The sequence below is a fragment of the Caretta caretta genome, chromosome 1 (assembly GCF_965140235.1).
Source record: "Caretta caretta isolate rCarCar2 chromosome 1, rCarCar1.hap1, whole genome shotgun sequence".
NCBI classification, from domain to species: Eukaryota; Metazoa; Chordata; order Testudines; family Cheloniidae; genus Caretta; species Caretta caretta.
The window spans coordinates 287,709,491-287,725,610 of NC_134206.1; the positions used below are offsets into that span (position 1 = coordinate 287,709,491).

The 16,120-nt window shown below is 40.8% G+C and overlaps 1 protein-coding gene across 1 annotated transcript in view; it reads right to left on the reverse strand.

Moving 5' to 3' along the window:
• Window positions 1-2,234: 2,234 nt before the first annotated feature.
• Window positions 2,235-16,120, reverse strand: part of KCNMB4 (potassium calcium-activated channel subfamily M regulatory beta subunit 4) — a 36,570-nt gene continuing 22,684 nt past the window's right edge. The window contains exons 2-3 of the mRNA XM_048835791.2: window positions 14,553-14,680; window positions 2,235-2,855 (exon numbers count right to left, since the gene is read on the reverse strand). Of these exons, the coding sequence (XP_048691748.1) occupies window positions 2,687-2,855; window positions 14,553-14,680 (297 nt within the window). The 3' untranslated portion in view covers window positions 2,235-2,686. The remainder of the gene's footprint in view (window positions 2,856-14,552; window positions 14,681-16,120) is intronic.

Consider the following 16,120-nt stretch of genomic DNA (forward strand, 5'->3'; position numbering starts at 1 on the left):
CCGAGAGGCTGTCATCAAGAGTAGGGATTAGCTGGAAATTTCTATATCACCAACGCAAAGGCTGTGATAGAATTAATGATGTCCTCGTCTATTCCACAGCCTGTAGAGCATGCTGGAAAGATACTTACTGTCCTTCTTTGCTTTCCAATTGAATTCGCTATGTCTACTCATGCTGCAACTGCTCTGCAAGATGAAAGGTGATTTAGTATCATCCTGAGAACTGTGATTTACTCCCAGTGGTGTCCACAAATCACAATTCTAGCAGGTTTACAGCTATGATGTTCGAACAAACTAGGTTTGACTACAGGGATTCAAGTCACTCCTTACCTTTACTCAGGGAATCAGCCACACAATTCAGTCACAAGAGCTTTCAAAGCAAAGATAGAGAGGATTTAGTTAATCTGGATTTATGAGAACCAAGCTGCTGCCTCAAACCCTGGATGAATCTCACCAAATTTTTCTATCTTCTTTGGAAAAAAACAAAGATATTTTAATGTGCGTCGAATAAAGATTATACAGACTGCCTGTAGTGAGTCGTGCCCAGTGGGGGTCAATGGAAACATAGAAAGCGGGCTTGCCACTGTTTCACTCAAATGGCAAACCTGCCCAAAGACAGCAATTTTCTCTGATTTGCAGTGTGACCATAAAACCCATGGAACGGCTCAGTTTGTTGCTAAGGTAGCGTGTTGCTAAGGCAACAGGATTGCAGCACATGAAACAGAGGTCGTGGAGTCTAGACACTGTCGCTGAATAGAAAGCTACGTCCTCTGCAGGCTTGTATTGTCAAAAGATGCCAAACTTCCATAGGCAGTTTGAAAAAAATCACAACCTCCGACTCAGACTGTACCCAGAGGAGAAGGATGACAAAAGGTGTACTTCCTGGTGACTGAGCCTTTGAGCAGAGAATTATGGATACCCCATTTATGTACCACTTTTCATTCCTAGCTTTCAAAGCACTTTATTGAGAAGTGTAAAATTATCCTTATTTGACAGATGGGGAAATTGAGACACAAAAAGATTAAGTGACATCCTGGAGGGCATATACCAGGGCAGAGGCAGAACTAGGAACAGACTGCAGACCTCCTAAATCACAGCCGTGGGTCCTACCCCATGCTGTCCCCATTGTATGCCAATTTCCAAAATAAAAAGCTATTAAAGCATTTGAATATTTGATTATCTGTACAATAACCACGGAAAGGATAATAGACAATGGAAACCACCTTATGTCATCAGAACGTTTCCTAGGGTTTAAAGTCCAGTTTGCTTTTTCTTGGGGAAACATTTCTATGGATAATTGTCAGATGAGCCCGGAAGCAACAAATTAGATATTTAAATCAACACTAAGAATGATAGAGATTAAAAAAATAAAGAGCAGGTTTAGAGTTGCAGACTTGTTAACGAAGGTTAAAAATATACTATATTATCATATGATGTACATCAGAAACATACTGAAAAGTGGGATCTCATTAATAAGACTTGTGACAAAGGCAGAGACAGCTTTGCATTGAACTAAAATGCGCCTCCTATGTTTATTCTCTAACCCGACTAGGATAAATATCCCTGAGGTTTACGATGCTGGAAGTTGGACATGGAAGGGTAAGATATGGAAAGTAGATACTGAGTTATTCAGTTACTAGTACATCTTATTTTTGATGTTGAAAAACATCCTTTTGCTGAGACTGTTAGCGCTGTACACAGCAATGGAGTGATTGTGACTATGGTAGTTTAGTTACATGCACTAAGGGCCTGTAAAAAGTAGAGATCTTATTCTTGTAACCATCACTTGAACAAAGTGGTGTAAACCGACTCCATGGCTCATAGAACTTTCTAATTTAAGTATGTGATTAGAAGTGTCACACAGCATCTTAGCGGGATCTCTACTACAAAACGATGTGTGTGTGGTTTATATCACCACTTTGTGAAGCTGATAACGCTAACAGAATACTATAGAACTGCTAAGGACTGAATGCTATTGAGTCAATAGGATTATTCCCAGCATTGTTTGCCTCTTTCAAATAAAAATCAGTATTTGTTTTCCAATTACAAGAGAAAAATTCCTCAGAGATCTTAATATTTTGCAAGATAAACAACCGAGGATGAAAGAAGAATTTTGTCTAGACCCAGGTTAAAGTGTCAATTTCAAAATGAAACTCTCCAGCACAGTGAAAAAAAATAAAATCAGTGGAACATGTTACTTTAGAACTTTACATTAAAAAAACTGAATTGAGAAAAGGTAAAAACCAAAACCAACATCCTTTATTATTTCAGAAATACAGTCTATGATAAAGTAAATAATATTTTAAATATTGAATACCAAATACTAACAACAAAGATTGTTTTGCAAAGATGAAATTCACCACCTTTCGGGTTTTCTGATATCGTCCCTCAGTACAACTAAGACCTAAACTAGCCATTGTTCAAGTTTAGTCTAATACAGTACAGCATATTTGGTGCAGTTTAGAATCTTTTAGTGGAATATTCTTGTTTACTGTCATAGCAGAAGAAGCAATTAGTTGACATTTCATAAAGCTGTCCCCCAAGAATAATCCTCAGGCATCAGCAACACCAAAGTTTGACAAAACCCTGGCAACGGGCCTGTCTGGGTGCCCTAGACATGTAGGTGCGTCCAATTTGCCACTTTCGACTTTCTTACAACTTTTTCCCTTTCCTTCAGTGACTTTTCCATTTATGAGTGTTTCCTCTTTTTTATTGCCTCGGCTTTAACGGCCAAGCTCTTTGCACAGATTGTCAGGACCACAATTAGGACTCCTACCAGGAAAGTAACCAGAGGCCAGAGAAAGCAATGCAAGAGGACCGTCTCATCGTGGGTACGCCTAAGCAGCACATCATCTGGTCTGTAAAGGAGGGAGGAAAGAAAGGAGGAATAAATTATATATATATCAAACAGGCATCAATTCATCCTTCAATGGAAGGCATTTGACCTGGAAACAATAATGGCATTAAGAAAAGGAGTACTTGTGGCACCTTCGAGACTAACCAATTTATTATATGGCATTACATTTGTAACAGTGGCAGAAAATGATTAAGTGGATCATTCCATTTCATCCACCACTTTAATTTGCAAATATAAGATCAACATTCATGGCATTCTGCCGGGGTGTTTTATCTGAAGTATTTTGCAGAGAAAAACCCAATCAGATAAAAATGGTCTGGGATTTTAGGTTACCATATAAAGCAGTGAAAGATAGCACAATGTGACAACATCGGAGCGTGATTTACGAAAAGCAGTAAAATGATCACTTAATACACTACATCAGTACTCTAAAATGTAGGTGTCAAATTGCATCAAAATGAGATAATTACTTTTAAAGTGTAATTTAAACATTCTAACTCATTAACTTTTAGTTTTTACCACACTGGGCATGGGGCTGTGGAGAGAATTATAATGCTTGAAACAAAGCATTGGTAACAGTCAAATATAACATAGGCAGGGTCTGTGCCAGTACAACCCCTTTCCCCACAGTTCTGCCACTTCTCTGCATTAGGGGTTTGCTACAGCCTAACTATGGATTGCCATCAATTGCTAGAATCCAGGCAAATTCCGAATACAGACACAGCCTTTTTCTCATTCCTGAACTGCTACGATTGCCGAGTACGGGACTTCACAGCAGCAGACTCTATCAGCCATACTGAGTAGCGTCAATCTGTGGTTTGCTAGAGAAAACAAAACAAGTGCCAATGGAAACGACGAGTAAACTTTTCAAACATGCCTAAATCCCTTCGAAAGTCACCGGAACTTAGGCACTATTGAATATTTTACCCTAGGCAGAGGCCAATTCCATTTCCATAGTGACCAATTCATTTTAGTATTCAGGTCTGTAGCAGGTTTGTTAATTTCCAATAGGGGACCCTCAAAAGGTTTAGAAACTCAGTTTGGATAAAGCACCTGAAATATCAGCTGTTTATCTGCACCTCCCAAATCTGAAAACTTCGTCTGGAAATCTTATGGACAAGTTTTCTCATTTCTATCTCTTTCTGCTCCCACTGTAATGACGGTAATAACGTTAAATCAGCCTCATGATACAGGGACAGTTCTGCTGTTTTTACAATCAGAGCCACAAAGTGCAGAAACACACATACAAATGACGATCAGAGGGGAACAGAACTTTTTCAAACCCCAGAAAAGGATTTGAACTGATGTTGGTTCTGACTTTATCCGGACATCTCAAACATTACCCCTCTGCACCAGGGCCACCTGATGCTTGTCTTCCCATAAAGTGCTCTGCTTAAAATACTAACCAATAACTTGCATGTTGGTGTTATTAAGCCCAGTGAGTTGAATATAGCTGGCATGGTTCTCCTCAGTGGTTTCAATCAGAAGCACCCTCACTGAAGTCAGTGGAATTATACTGATGGAAGACTGGTAGAAATGAGAGGAGATCCTGGCCTAGGGATTACAAACCTACTCATCAGCTGCTGATCCTCTGATTTCCAGGTATACTGTTGCTTTCTGATTATTATAAGATAAACAAACTTCAAGGTCAGGAGAGTCGGGACGAAACTTTTTTGCCTCTTCCCCACATACCTCACTGTGGAATTCATTAAATATATTATGGCTTTTTTTTCTTCCCTGAAACATCCCAGGAAAGACAGAATTCCAGGCTAAATGATGGATAGTCTGTGTTGATATGGCAACCCCTAGAGTCTATGGACCTCCCATTGAAATCAGTGGGAGATGGTTAGTTCACTGAATATTAGCCCTTTGGATTTTAAGTTCATGACAGTAGTGGCTGTGTCACTATACATTTACACAGTGTCTAGTACAACAGGGCCCTGATTCTGCCTCAGCAGCAAAAGAACTTGGCATATTCAGCAGGACAGCAAGTGAAGTGCACTCTCCTGGGTGTTCCTGGATCATACTGAGACAGTAAATTAGTTACTAGAACTATAATAACCCCTCCTGCCCCCCCCCATATTTGATATTTGAATGATAGCACACAAATCTAAAACATTTTCTCAGAAAATACTATGCTGTTTTGTCACACTTTGTACCTACCAGAGTGTGACTAACAGAGTGGAATTTGACAATGAATGGTTAACAAAGAGCATCCCCATTCTCGGTTCTCAACTTGCAAGGGAAGTTAAGACTAAGTATTTTTTTTTTAAAGTGGGTAGTAATCAAAGAATAAGATACATAAAACAGCGAGCGAGCAAACTTGAAAACCGGATTCAGTTAGGGCAATGAAGGTGTAATTAGAGAGAGCCCACTTCCTTTCAGTTGTATCCTATCAGAGAATTTGGAACGCATCTGTACAAATTACAGTAGTGATGAATTGTAACATTCATTATAGAGAGATATTCAAGTCTTATACTTGATCTTTTAAAAGTTTTCCATAGAGGAAATGAGCCAAAGGCATACTAAGCTTTTTCTTCAATGTCAAATATCTGTGCAACGTATCAGATATTGGAGTACTCAGTAGAGGTCCTATTTTTAAACGTATATTATTTTTATTGTATAATTTTCTGTGTACATGACATGTTAACATGTTTACTACATGTACACTGACATGCCAGGCCTAAGTACATGCTACTGCTGCTCTGACTGATTTTTTGGAAGGTTCTAAAATACGAAATATAGAGAGCACCATTAAAGGGCTCACAAATTATTTAAAGGGATATTATCATATTCTTATACATGAATTTACCATTTTATATTTGATAAAGAGGAAAATGATCACTGAGAGAATTATAAGAATTACATGAGCCCGCTCTTTAAATTCAGATGCAAAGCAATGAGCTGCACTCAGGTTAGCAACTCCACCCGGGTCAATTAACATGTAAAAACATAGTCAGGAAGCTAGAAAGAAGGGCACAGGCCCCATGAGTGTGGGGTGTTCCGCTGAAAATGAGATGTGAGGTTGGCTGGGAAACAATTGTTGTGGGTATGGCGACAAGAGGGAAGATTTTAAAAAATTGTCTGTCTGGGTACTCTGCGTTGCGGAGCGAAGATGTGATTGTAGCAAAGGTAAGCATAGCTATTATCTAGCTAGCACAGGTAACAGTAACAGTAGCAGTGTAGATCTGGTGACGCAGGCTTCAGCATAGGCTACCAATCTGAATACAAGCCCTCCGGGGACCCTGAGTATGTAGTTGGATTGCTAGCTTGTGCCACCACATCTACACAGTTTTGGTACCCATGCTAGCGAAATGAAAACTAACACAGATATGCCTACACGTGCTGCAATCACACCTGCGTTTTGCAGCGTAGACATAGCCTCTGACATGCTGCCTGCAAAAGGGTACCAGGGGAGGTAGAACATCCTCCAGAAAGGTAAGACTTTGCTTATTTTCCTATAACACATGTAAGAATAGTTTTTATGGTGTACAACCACATTTCTTTGGTTTTAATTTGACTTCCCCGTCTCAAAAAACTCTGGTTTTCTTACCACTCTCGTTTGAGGCTGCTTGGAGATTTCACTCAGACTGCCTCAAAGAGCTGAGGCCACCTTCAGCCTTCACGAAGGGGCAGTGAAGGAAGAATGCCTAATGCCTATGCTGCTTGGGATTCTTGGTCAAAAGGGGTCCAGACTACGGCGTCTTCTCCCAGAAGGCGTGGCCCTGTCAGGCTGCAGTCCCAACACATGGGAAATGGTGGGCACAAGGTGACAGTGTTGGCTCACAGAGAGATACAGCTGTGCTGACGCTCATATGTTCTGACACTGGTGGGGGTGGGGAGCACGGAATGAAAGAGAAAACCCCTTTTTCTTTCTTTCCAGGGTAAGACTAAGATGAGGGCAAAAGACGACTTTAAAAAGGAGCAACAGCTCATAGATCTAAGCAGAGCAAGAATTCCCAATCGCAGCACAAAAACCTAAACAAAGAGAAGCTGATAGAGGCACTCTGTCAATGGGACTGTGAGCTGCAAATGCGAGACATGTTGTATGACATGCCAGGGTGCAATCCAGACCAGTGAGGGGCTGTGTCACCCTTGCCCTGCAACCTGGGATACCTCACAATGCTTTGGTGGTGTAGCTCCCAAGCAGGCCACTCACAAACAGCCAAACAACATGCAGGTCACAACTTAACTAACTTAGTCACAGTGTGTTTGTGTACAGCTGCAGTCCTGGTCCAGCAATGCTGACCCCAGCAGCCTATCAGTAACACACCAGCCACACTCTGGCTTCCACCAGCCTGGGTTGCTACCTGCAGGGTGACGCCAACACACTCCAACTCTCCAATTTTCCCCCAAAATGTGTGTCCTGCACTGTCCACCCCTCTCCTGGGCAGCCCAGGTACATTAGGTCAGTCGGCCTTCTAAGGCGATCAATATACAACAAATGGAGTTACTCACACAGTTCACAACACTGGATTAGCTTTGATTAAAGAATAAAACAAGTTTATTTAACTACAAGGAAACAGTTTTTAAGTGAGTACAATATAAGGCATTAAAGTCAGAAATGGTTACAAGAGAAACAGAAATAAAATGCTTCCTAATACTAAAACTAAACAAAGTAGACTTGGCTTCTTACCATGTATTTCCAGTAACACTGCTGACCAAACTCTAAGGCCAGATTCTGATGCCAAAGTCCAACAGCTGTTTATTGTGTCTCCCTAGGTGAGGAGGGGGTGGGGGGGAAGATACCTTGGAGTGGTTTTGCCCCATGCTTTTATAGTTCAGTCACCCTTTGAAATGTATTTTCTTGAGGGTTACCCTAGATAAAATTTACTCCTGCTGTGAGGTTGGTGTCAAGGAGTCTGGTGGTGAAAGAGATTCCATGCTGCTGTTTTCTAAGATGCAGATCTTTGCTGCTGCCCCCTTTCCTTGCCAAAGAATGGCCACTTGACAGGTGACTGCCCATCAGCTCTGATGACACCTGGCTAGAGGGGTCAGCTTGTCCTTAGACTCTGAGAAACAGGTTTTCCCACTCCCCAGACTTGTCTGGTAAACACAATTCAGTCATGATTTCAGCTTATGTTTGTAACTTTATATATAATGTTGCTACACACATTTCACCATGATATTACTGACCAGCAAGTTATTAGTTTTCAAATGATACCTTATGAGGCATATTTTGCACAAAGACTATTACAGTGATTTGGAGGGTGTGAATAGAAGGGTGCATTCCATCACACCTTGAAAGTCATCAACCAGGTACAGCTAGGGCCACTAAATACTCCAAAATTAGGGATTAAGGAGAGGAATGGACTTATTGACCAGAATTTGTAAGTCAGCTGGGAAGAGCACCTCGAAAAGTGGCTGTGAAGGAATGGAGTTTCCACTACAGAGGAAATGTTGCAACTAATGGGAACAGAACGATTTTACGAACTGTGTACCTTAGACTTGAAAACTTGGATTAGTGATCCCTACCCTGAAAACACTGTGCCAATTGACCAAGCTAACTGATCACTAAGGGCCAAACTTGGATAGCTCTCCTCGCACCGAGTAATACCTTGCCCCACTAAAATCAAACTGGGGTACTCCTGGAGCTAGGTTCTTCTCAGTGTGGGTAAGGCTATTGGCCCCATGGAACCAGCTGGATAAGATTTAACTTGAAGCTGGAGTCATGCTTTTAGGAGCTCTACTCCAACAGTGACTTTTGTTAACAAATTGCATTTTTAAGTCAAACATGATAATTGAAGCCTAAAAATATGATGTAAAAAAAAAAAGAGGAAAACAAATAAGGGAAAAAGCAACGATGTTCAGAAAGAAAATCTGAATCAATCAGAATTAATCAGACAAATGAATCCAGTATCAAAATGTCATTAGTGATTTGTTCTGAGGTTTGTCCATGAAGGTAGAATTTCACCTCTTCTGCGCTTTTGGTTATCCTTGGGCCACAGAATCAGCCTGGGATGAGACTAATCTTGAAGAAAGGCTATTTAATTATCACACAGAGATATTCCAGTTATCACTCACTGAATAAATCTGCTGTGTGTACAAAGGACTTGGGGGTTTGTTTTAATACATTTGTAATACATATGCAGATTGAGGAAAGTAAAATGTTTACAATCCCTGGGGCCTCTTATAGGAGATTCTATAATAAACGTGGAAGGATAAGTAATAAACTCTACTTGCAGAAAACATTTGTAATGCCACTCCTGACTTTACAATCCTGTCTAGCTTGGAGGATATAGCCAATTTGCTATAGTGCTTTATTACAGTGGGTTCTGCTGGCGGCACTCATGGTTGTACCAATTATTAGAACTGAAAACCCCCAGTACTGCACCAACTCACTGTAGGGTTCAGCAAGAGTCGACTCACTTCTTTTACGTTGGCATAAAATCCTAAATTTTGGCTCTAAGGCACGTACAGTGGGAAAGTGGAGATATGCTGATGGGAGAGCATTGACAGGACAGTGATGTGCCTGCATGTGTACATGTACACACACACCCATGCACTTCCCTAGCTATACAAATACAGACAAAAGATGTCATGGGGGGGGGTAATGTTCAAAGTGCCCCTCCACTGACGATTTGATCCTTTAAACTATTAATTTTCTTATGCAATTTTTTCTGTGCTCTAATACTGTAATAGGGGAAGAAGGATGGCCTGGAGGTCAGGGCATTAGTCTAGGACACGAGAGACCTAGGCTTGATTCCTTGCTCAGCCACAGACTTCATGTGTGACCCTGGGAAAGCCACTTAGGCTCTCTGTGCCCCAGCTCCCCATCTGTAAAATGGGACAGTAATGCTTCCCTACCTCCCTGGGGTCCCAGAGAGGAGATAGGCACCGCTAGAATAAAAACAGCTACCCTCTAAAACATCATGAAAAAAAATTACACACTTATGGAGTTGGTCATGGGATACACAGACACAGGTATCAGATGGTAGGTTAGATACAGACAAATATAAAGCCTTGTTCGCTAATGGAAGCACATTCCCATATATGTTTGTGTACAACTGTGTGGTAGTTGCGATGAACAAGGCTCAAAAGTCCAGAGGTCTGTTGTGGTAATTGGCTCCCCAACAGAATGTGCATTTTAGTGACTAACAAACCGTCAAGCCGGGCCTTAAAAACCTCTAAGGATGGAAATTAGCCAAGATGGTCAGGGATGCAACCCCATGCTCTAGGTGTCCCTAAACCTTGATTGCCAGAAGCTGGCACTGCTTAACAGGGGATGGATCACTCCATAATTGCCCTGTTCTATTAATTCCCTCTGAAGAATGTGGCACCAGTCACTGTCGGAAGACAGGATACTGAGCTAGATGGACCATTGGTCTGACCCAGTATGTCCTTTCTAGTGTTTCTTTTGTTCTTAAACTGGAAGGGGTAGCAGTGGAGGCAGAAAGACATGCATAAGGTGTGAATGGCAATAATGGGAAGAGAAGGAGAAGTGCTATGCTTACGTGGTAGTGGGAGGCAGAGAGAGATCAAACAGAACAGAGGAAACTAGATTCTTGTTAGTCTTGATTATGTCATGCTATTTAGTTTGTGGCCCACATACACAGCTCCTTCTCTTGTTTGCTGGGTGATCTCTTCCTTCACTCATAGTGGTGCTCCTCCTCAGCAAGAGAGTGATAAATAACTGCCCCTTCTAATTCCAGATCTTTAAATATGTAGGTGGGATAGTAAAATCACCCACATAGTACAGATATTTCAGTTGCCCACATAACTCCAAACACTATTCTATTATTTCCTTGTGTGGGACGACTGTTCTTCTGGCTATCCTCCCTGATTTAAATCCCGATCAGTTCCACTCATCCATATCAGTTTGCTACTTTCACCAGTTGTCTACCTCGGCACAGTAGGCACCAAATTCTGACTGGTGCTACCAACTGGACCAAGCACAAGGACTGGTCATTGCAATATATTCTGACAGGTAACATACACCCTTCAGGACTTGTTAGTAGCAGTAAAAAAAAAAAAAAAAAAAAAAAGAAATAAAAAGATCAATGGTTTATTGTAGTTGGCTTTTTTTGTTTGTTTGAAATGGAAAAGTACATCATGGTTAATGAGCATCATTATGTTAATGAAGCAAATTGTGAAAAGGAAGCATCTTATGAATTCCTAAGCACCTATTCTCAAACTTATAAACCATCTTCTTCCTTTGTCTGTCGCTATTATTTTGATATGATCACCTTAGCCCCAGCATTGCCACTAGTCTTCCAATGTGCAAGACAATGCTTATTTTTGTGCAGCAGTCCCACATCTTCAAAATTGGCTTGCAGGACAATAAAAAAGAGAGTCTCGGAATTTATTTTCAGGTGTTGCAATGTAATGTTACTGTGTGCTGCTGCTGCTTCTACCATACCTGACGATGTTGCATTAGGTCATGGAGCTCTGCATCCGTGGGAACACACACTAGCAATATTTTAAAGGAGATCTACAAAGGGTTTAAAAAGGAAAATCCACAATATGGACTTGTGTCCTTTTTGCTTCTTGAGGATGTATAAAGAAGACCAGATTTTTTAAAGGGGTGTGCCAGGCATTCTACTTGTTTTTAAAATTAGAAAAATGAAGATGTCAAGTCTTATCTTATCAGGTTTCCACGGGCAGGCCTCTGGGAGGGTCTGCAAGTTCTCACACCTTAGTTGAAAGTGTAGGGGTATAGAATCTCACAAACAAATGTATAGTGTTTTCGACAACACCTACCAACACATTATCTATGTACTTACACATATTATATACATACAACATATAACAGCTCTTCCACACATGGGGGGGAAAAACACTAACAAAAACTGCACACATTCCCATTTTAAAATCAAGAACTAAGTTTTTCTTTTTGTTCTTCATGTGTTTTTCTGCTTCCCAACCTGTTTAATTTACATAAATAAAACCTAAAAATACTATACCCAACCAAGCATTTCCCTTTCTACGTATTTGACCTTTCAAAACTAGTTCCTGTCTCTAAATGAAAAGATATGCAATCCGATCAATGCTGTATTAGTGAGTTTATTTGAACATCTCTAAACCACTTTGTTGTCAACCTCTCTATGACACCCTGGCACCCCCTTATTCACCACTGTCATGTAATTAGGATATGTTTTGCACAAAGTATGCCTTGTGAGGTATCATTCTAAAAGTCTTGATACGCTCGACATTAATATCTCGTTGGATGGTATGTGCTATCGTCATATGTCAAGTTATGAAGTTTGGCTATGTATGTGTTACTGGAATATGTTGTGAGGTTGAAAACATCCACAAGCAGCCTTTCAGGTACAACAGTAAAAAGGCCAAACAATGTTAATGGCTTATTGAGGAAATGCACACAAGCACGAGGATTACCCCAGGAACTGTGGGAAATGGGAAGAAGATATAAAAGAGGGAAATGACAAGATGGTACCTCACTCTCCCTACAACACCACACCTGGAAACACCTGAGGAACAAAGACTGAACTGGGGAAAGTGATGGCCCAGGCTAAAGGGATTTCTAGCCTGTGTATGAAAACCTGGGAAACCCCAACTGCAAAGCAAAGGCAGCTTGTGCCTTAAGAATCTGCCACTGTGTTTATCATTCAGGGTAGAAACTGCTAATTCATATCCTACCTATCTTGTATATTATATCTCAGTTTGCAGTTTTGTTTATTTAACTAGGTAATCTGCTTTGATCTGTTTGTTACCACTTATAATCACTTAAAATCTATCTTTTTGTAGCGAATACATTTATTTTATGTTTTAATCCAAACCAGTGTGCGTTTGACTAAGGTGTCTGGGGAAAATCTCAGCTTGGTTACCACAAGTGTACATGGGCCTCTTCACACTGAGGGAGAAGTAGAGTATTAAACCCAGATACAGGCCAGATTTGACCAGGGCAGGATGGTACTGCTCTGGGGACCTAGGCTGGGAGGCTGGTGGTTAGAGAGCCTGCATGTAACTGCAGCTGGGTGTGTCCTCATCTGTGTGAATGCTGGTGAAAGTGCAAGCTTGGAGGGCCTTGCAGCTTGTCACAGCTGCACAGTGTGAGAGGGAGCCCAGGCTGCTGGGTCAGAGGGCTCAGTGGTACCCCAGTTCCAGGTGGCACCCCAGGTGGAACCCGTCACGCTCTCTGTCTCCTGTGTAATCAATAAGAAGAGCAATGTCAAAGGCAAAAAACTAAAATGCATCCCTAGTACTTGCCAATAAAGTTTAACTTAATATAAAACCCAGTCATCTTAAGAATCAGCACCCTAGTGCTGAACAATCGTGAAAGTAATGAAAGTCAGTGAAGTGAGATAGCACAGTACGATGGTGTTTGTGCACCAGCACTCTGGCTTCAGTGCACACTCCAGTCGGAGGTCCGCCTTCAGCTCAAAGAATCAGCTGAAAGGCCTTTGATACCGACCAACTCTGGAGAAAGTTACAGATAAATTAGCCACCTAGATAACATAATGTCACTCCATACATTCTAGTTGCATCTGTTATCTGATAAGAAGTATCATGGCAATCACAGCCAGTGTTGGAATCAAACCCATAAAAAAATCCCTGGCTTGCTACCATGCCAAAACAAACTCTTGCTGTCTTTGCCACCAACTCCCCCCTGCCAACAGATTCAACTTTTCTGAGACCAAGATCCCCATTCCCAGCCCATTAACTGAATCCACAGATCCTGCTTTAATCCATCCATCCTTCTTCTTGCTGTTTACACCCTTCAAATATTTATGGAATTGGGTCCCCCTCTTCCCTTAGGCCCTGGTCCTACAAATACCTTTGCACATGCTTAATTTGATTCCCGTTAATAACCCCATTGATGCCAATGGTAGTAAAGATAAGCACATGGGTTAAGCACTTCCAGGATCAGGGCCTTAGCCACACTATTCATATTTAGGCTTGGGAGGTTGTTTGTTTGTTTTTCAAATCTTTTCTTATGCCCATCCCAGCAGATATACAGTCATTTTTCATTGGAGGGAATTCAGGGAAGAGCAATCTAGCTACACATTTCTGGTAATGACATGGCACAGTTTTACAGATGCAGTCTCACCAAGGATGTATAATACTTACTCCTGGACACATCATGACATGAAAGATACAGACAAACAGGAAAAGAGAAGAACAACAATAATCAGTGCATGTACCTGAGAAGGGAAAATATATGGAGAAGTACGTTGACAGCTTTAAGCTAAGAGAGCTATCTATCCCTTGATACATGTGTAAGTCCCATTATTGCTAATGGGAAATGCACAGACACCCAGAAAGAAGAATAATTCCCTAAGTTGAATTGCCTGAAGCCACAACTCTCCACTTTGTAAGTATGAAAGAATGAAAAGTGATAGTTGTGTGAACAAACCTTAATCAAATCTAAGGCTCATTTCCTCCATGAACACAACTCCTCACAGTGAAAATGGTATAATTCCTTCCTCTTTGGGGAAGGAACACAAACTTGTTACAAGTAAGGATTTTGTCAATTTTGGTAGCAAAACAAAGTCAGCTTTTGCAATGTAGGGAAACTTTTTCTGGGGCAACTGCCTTTCAGTGCCACACACACAAAAAATTCAACAGCAAAAAAACCTAAAAATACTTTGTTCACCAGCAATGAGAATTCTCTCACATATTGTTTACCGTCAAAATGGAAGGCTTTCTAATACTTTGCTTCAAATAAGACCAATGGAGAGCAGAGGATGGAAAGGTTGTGTAAATATTTCTAGTTTTGCAAATGTAGGCAGTGACTTACCTTAGATGCTTGTTAAAATAACACGTAAATGGCTGTGAACCCACTTCCACTTTCCAGTATTCCTGCCAGTGTGTGACAATTTCAGAATTCTTCTGATTTTCTCTTTCACAGGGAGGGATGTATGAACACTGTCAAAACAGGTTCCAAAATGGAATTATTTTTGTACTCAACAATACAAGGCATCATTCTCTCTGGATTTTCCTCACCAAAGTCACACATAGTGATAAAGACTGAACCTGTGGATGCAAGTCTTCAAACAGAAGGGAACAAAAAGTTAGATGAACATCCCTTGATCATTAATTGCTCAATATTTATGTTTTAATGATCAGTACAAAAGAATGATTTACTATGTGCTTTACTAACTTTACTACTTCCTGCTCTCTCTCACACACTCCTCTATCCTTCCAGGAAACATGATACTGTTTCACATCTTGAAATTAAAAAAGATGAAAAGGAGAGGATTAATTTTCAGGGTGGTTCTAGCTAGCTGTACTCATGGGTGATATTTTGAAAAGTAGAAATCATTACAAACTTTTATGACATGTACAATCACATGTTCCATTTAACAATGTACAAATAAATAAATGTCACTATTACAGCAAATTTTCACCAACAGATCTCAAAATACTGTACAAAAGATAGGTATTACCCCACATTAATAGATACAAGGTTTTCAGGAAACAAGCACAGGACATTGAAAATCCCAATTCAGCAAAACGTTTTAGCACATGCTTAAATCACACTGAAGTCAACCTGATTTAAGCCTGTATTTAAGTGCTTTGTTGAACTAGGGCCCAGATGCCTGATTCAAAGTCTACTGAAGTCAATCGGAGTCTGTCCATTGACTTTAGTAGGCTTTGGATCAGGCCTTAAGTGACTTGTTGCAGGTCACAGAGGAACAGAACCAAGTGTCCTGCTTCCCAGCCCCCTATTTAACCAAAATGCCTCCCTTCATACCGGTTATACCTTAAACACATATTATTAGAATTAGTACCACTGTTTATTCTTTGGAGAAATATTTATACCTCAGGGCACAAGCATAATTCTTTCAGTCATTAACAGGTATCCCATCCATCCAGGAGAGAGAGAATTCACCCTTTCATTTGCGAAATTCAATAGGCAAAGTTAGCACTACAAACAGTTACACTGCTTTGTTAACATAAGCAACGATGGAAACATTTTTATTTACCTTCCCTCCTGTGAGAGGGTATTGAGCCTGGATTCACATGAGTATAGCACAGTGTGCATGGTATGACCTGTGTGTCCCTTTTAAAACTGGGAGCTGTAGTCACAGAACATATGACTAGGAAGAACTATGTGACCAACAGGAAACCAGATACAGGATTTCCACACTCTTCGGTAGGGGTAGCAGACAGGAACCCCAGGCTCAGGGAAGTCCTAGTGCAGGTCTTTCCTTAGTAACCTGAAAGGACAACTAACAGGGAAGGGTATGTCCTCCCTCAGAACTCTTATTTGAAAAGAAAGACAGCTGTGAGGAAAGGATCTTGATTAGGTGCCTGGTGCACACTTTTCTATCATCCCATCAGGTGAACTTATGCCTCCACTCT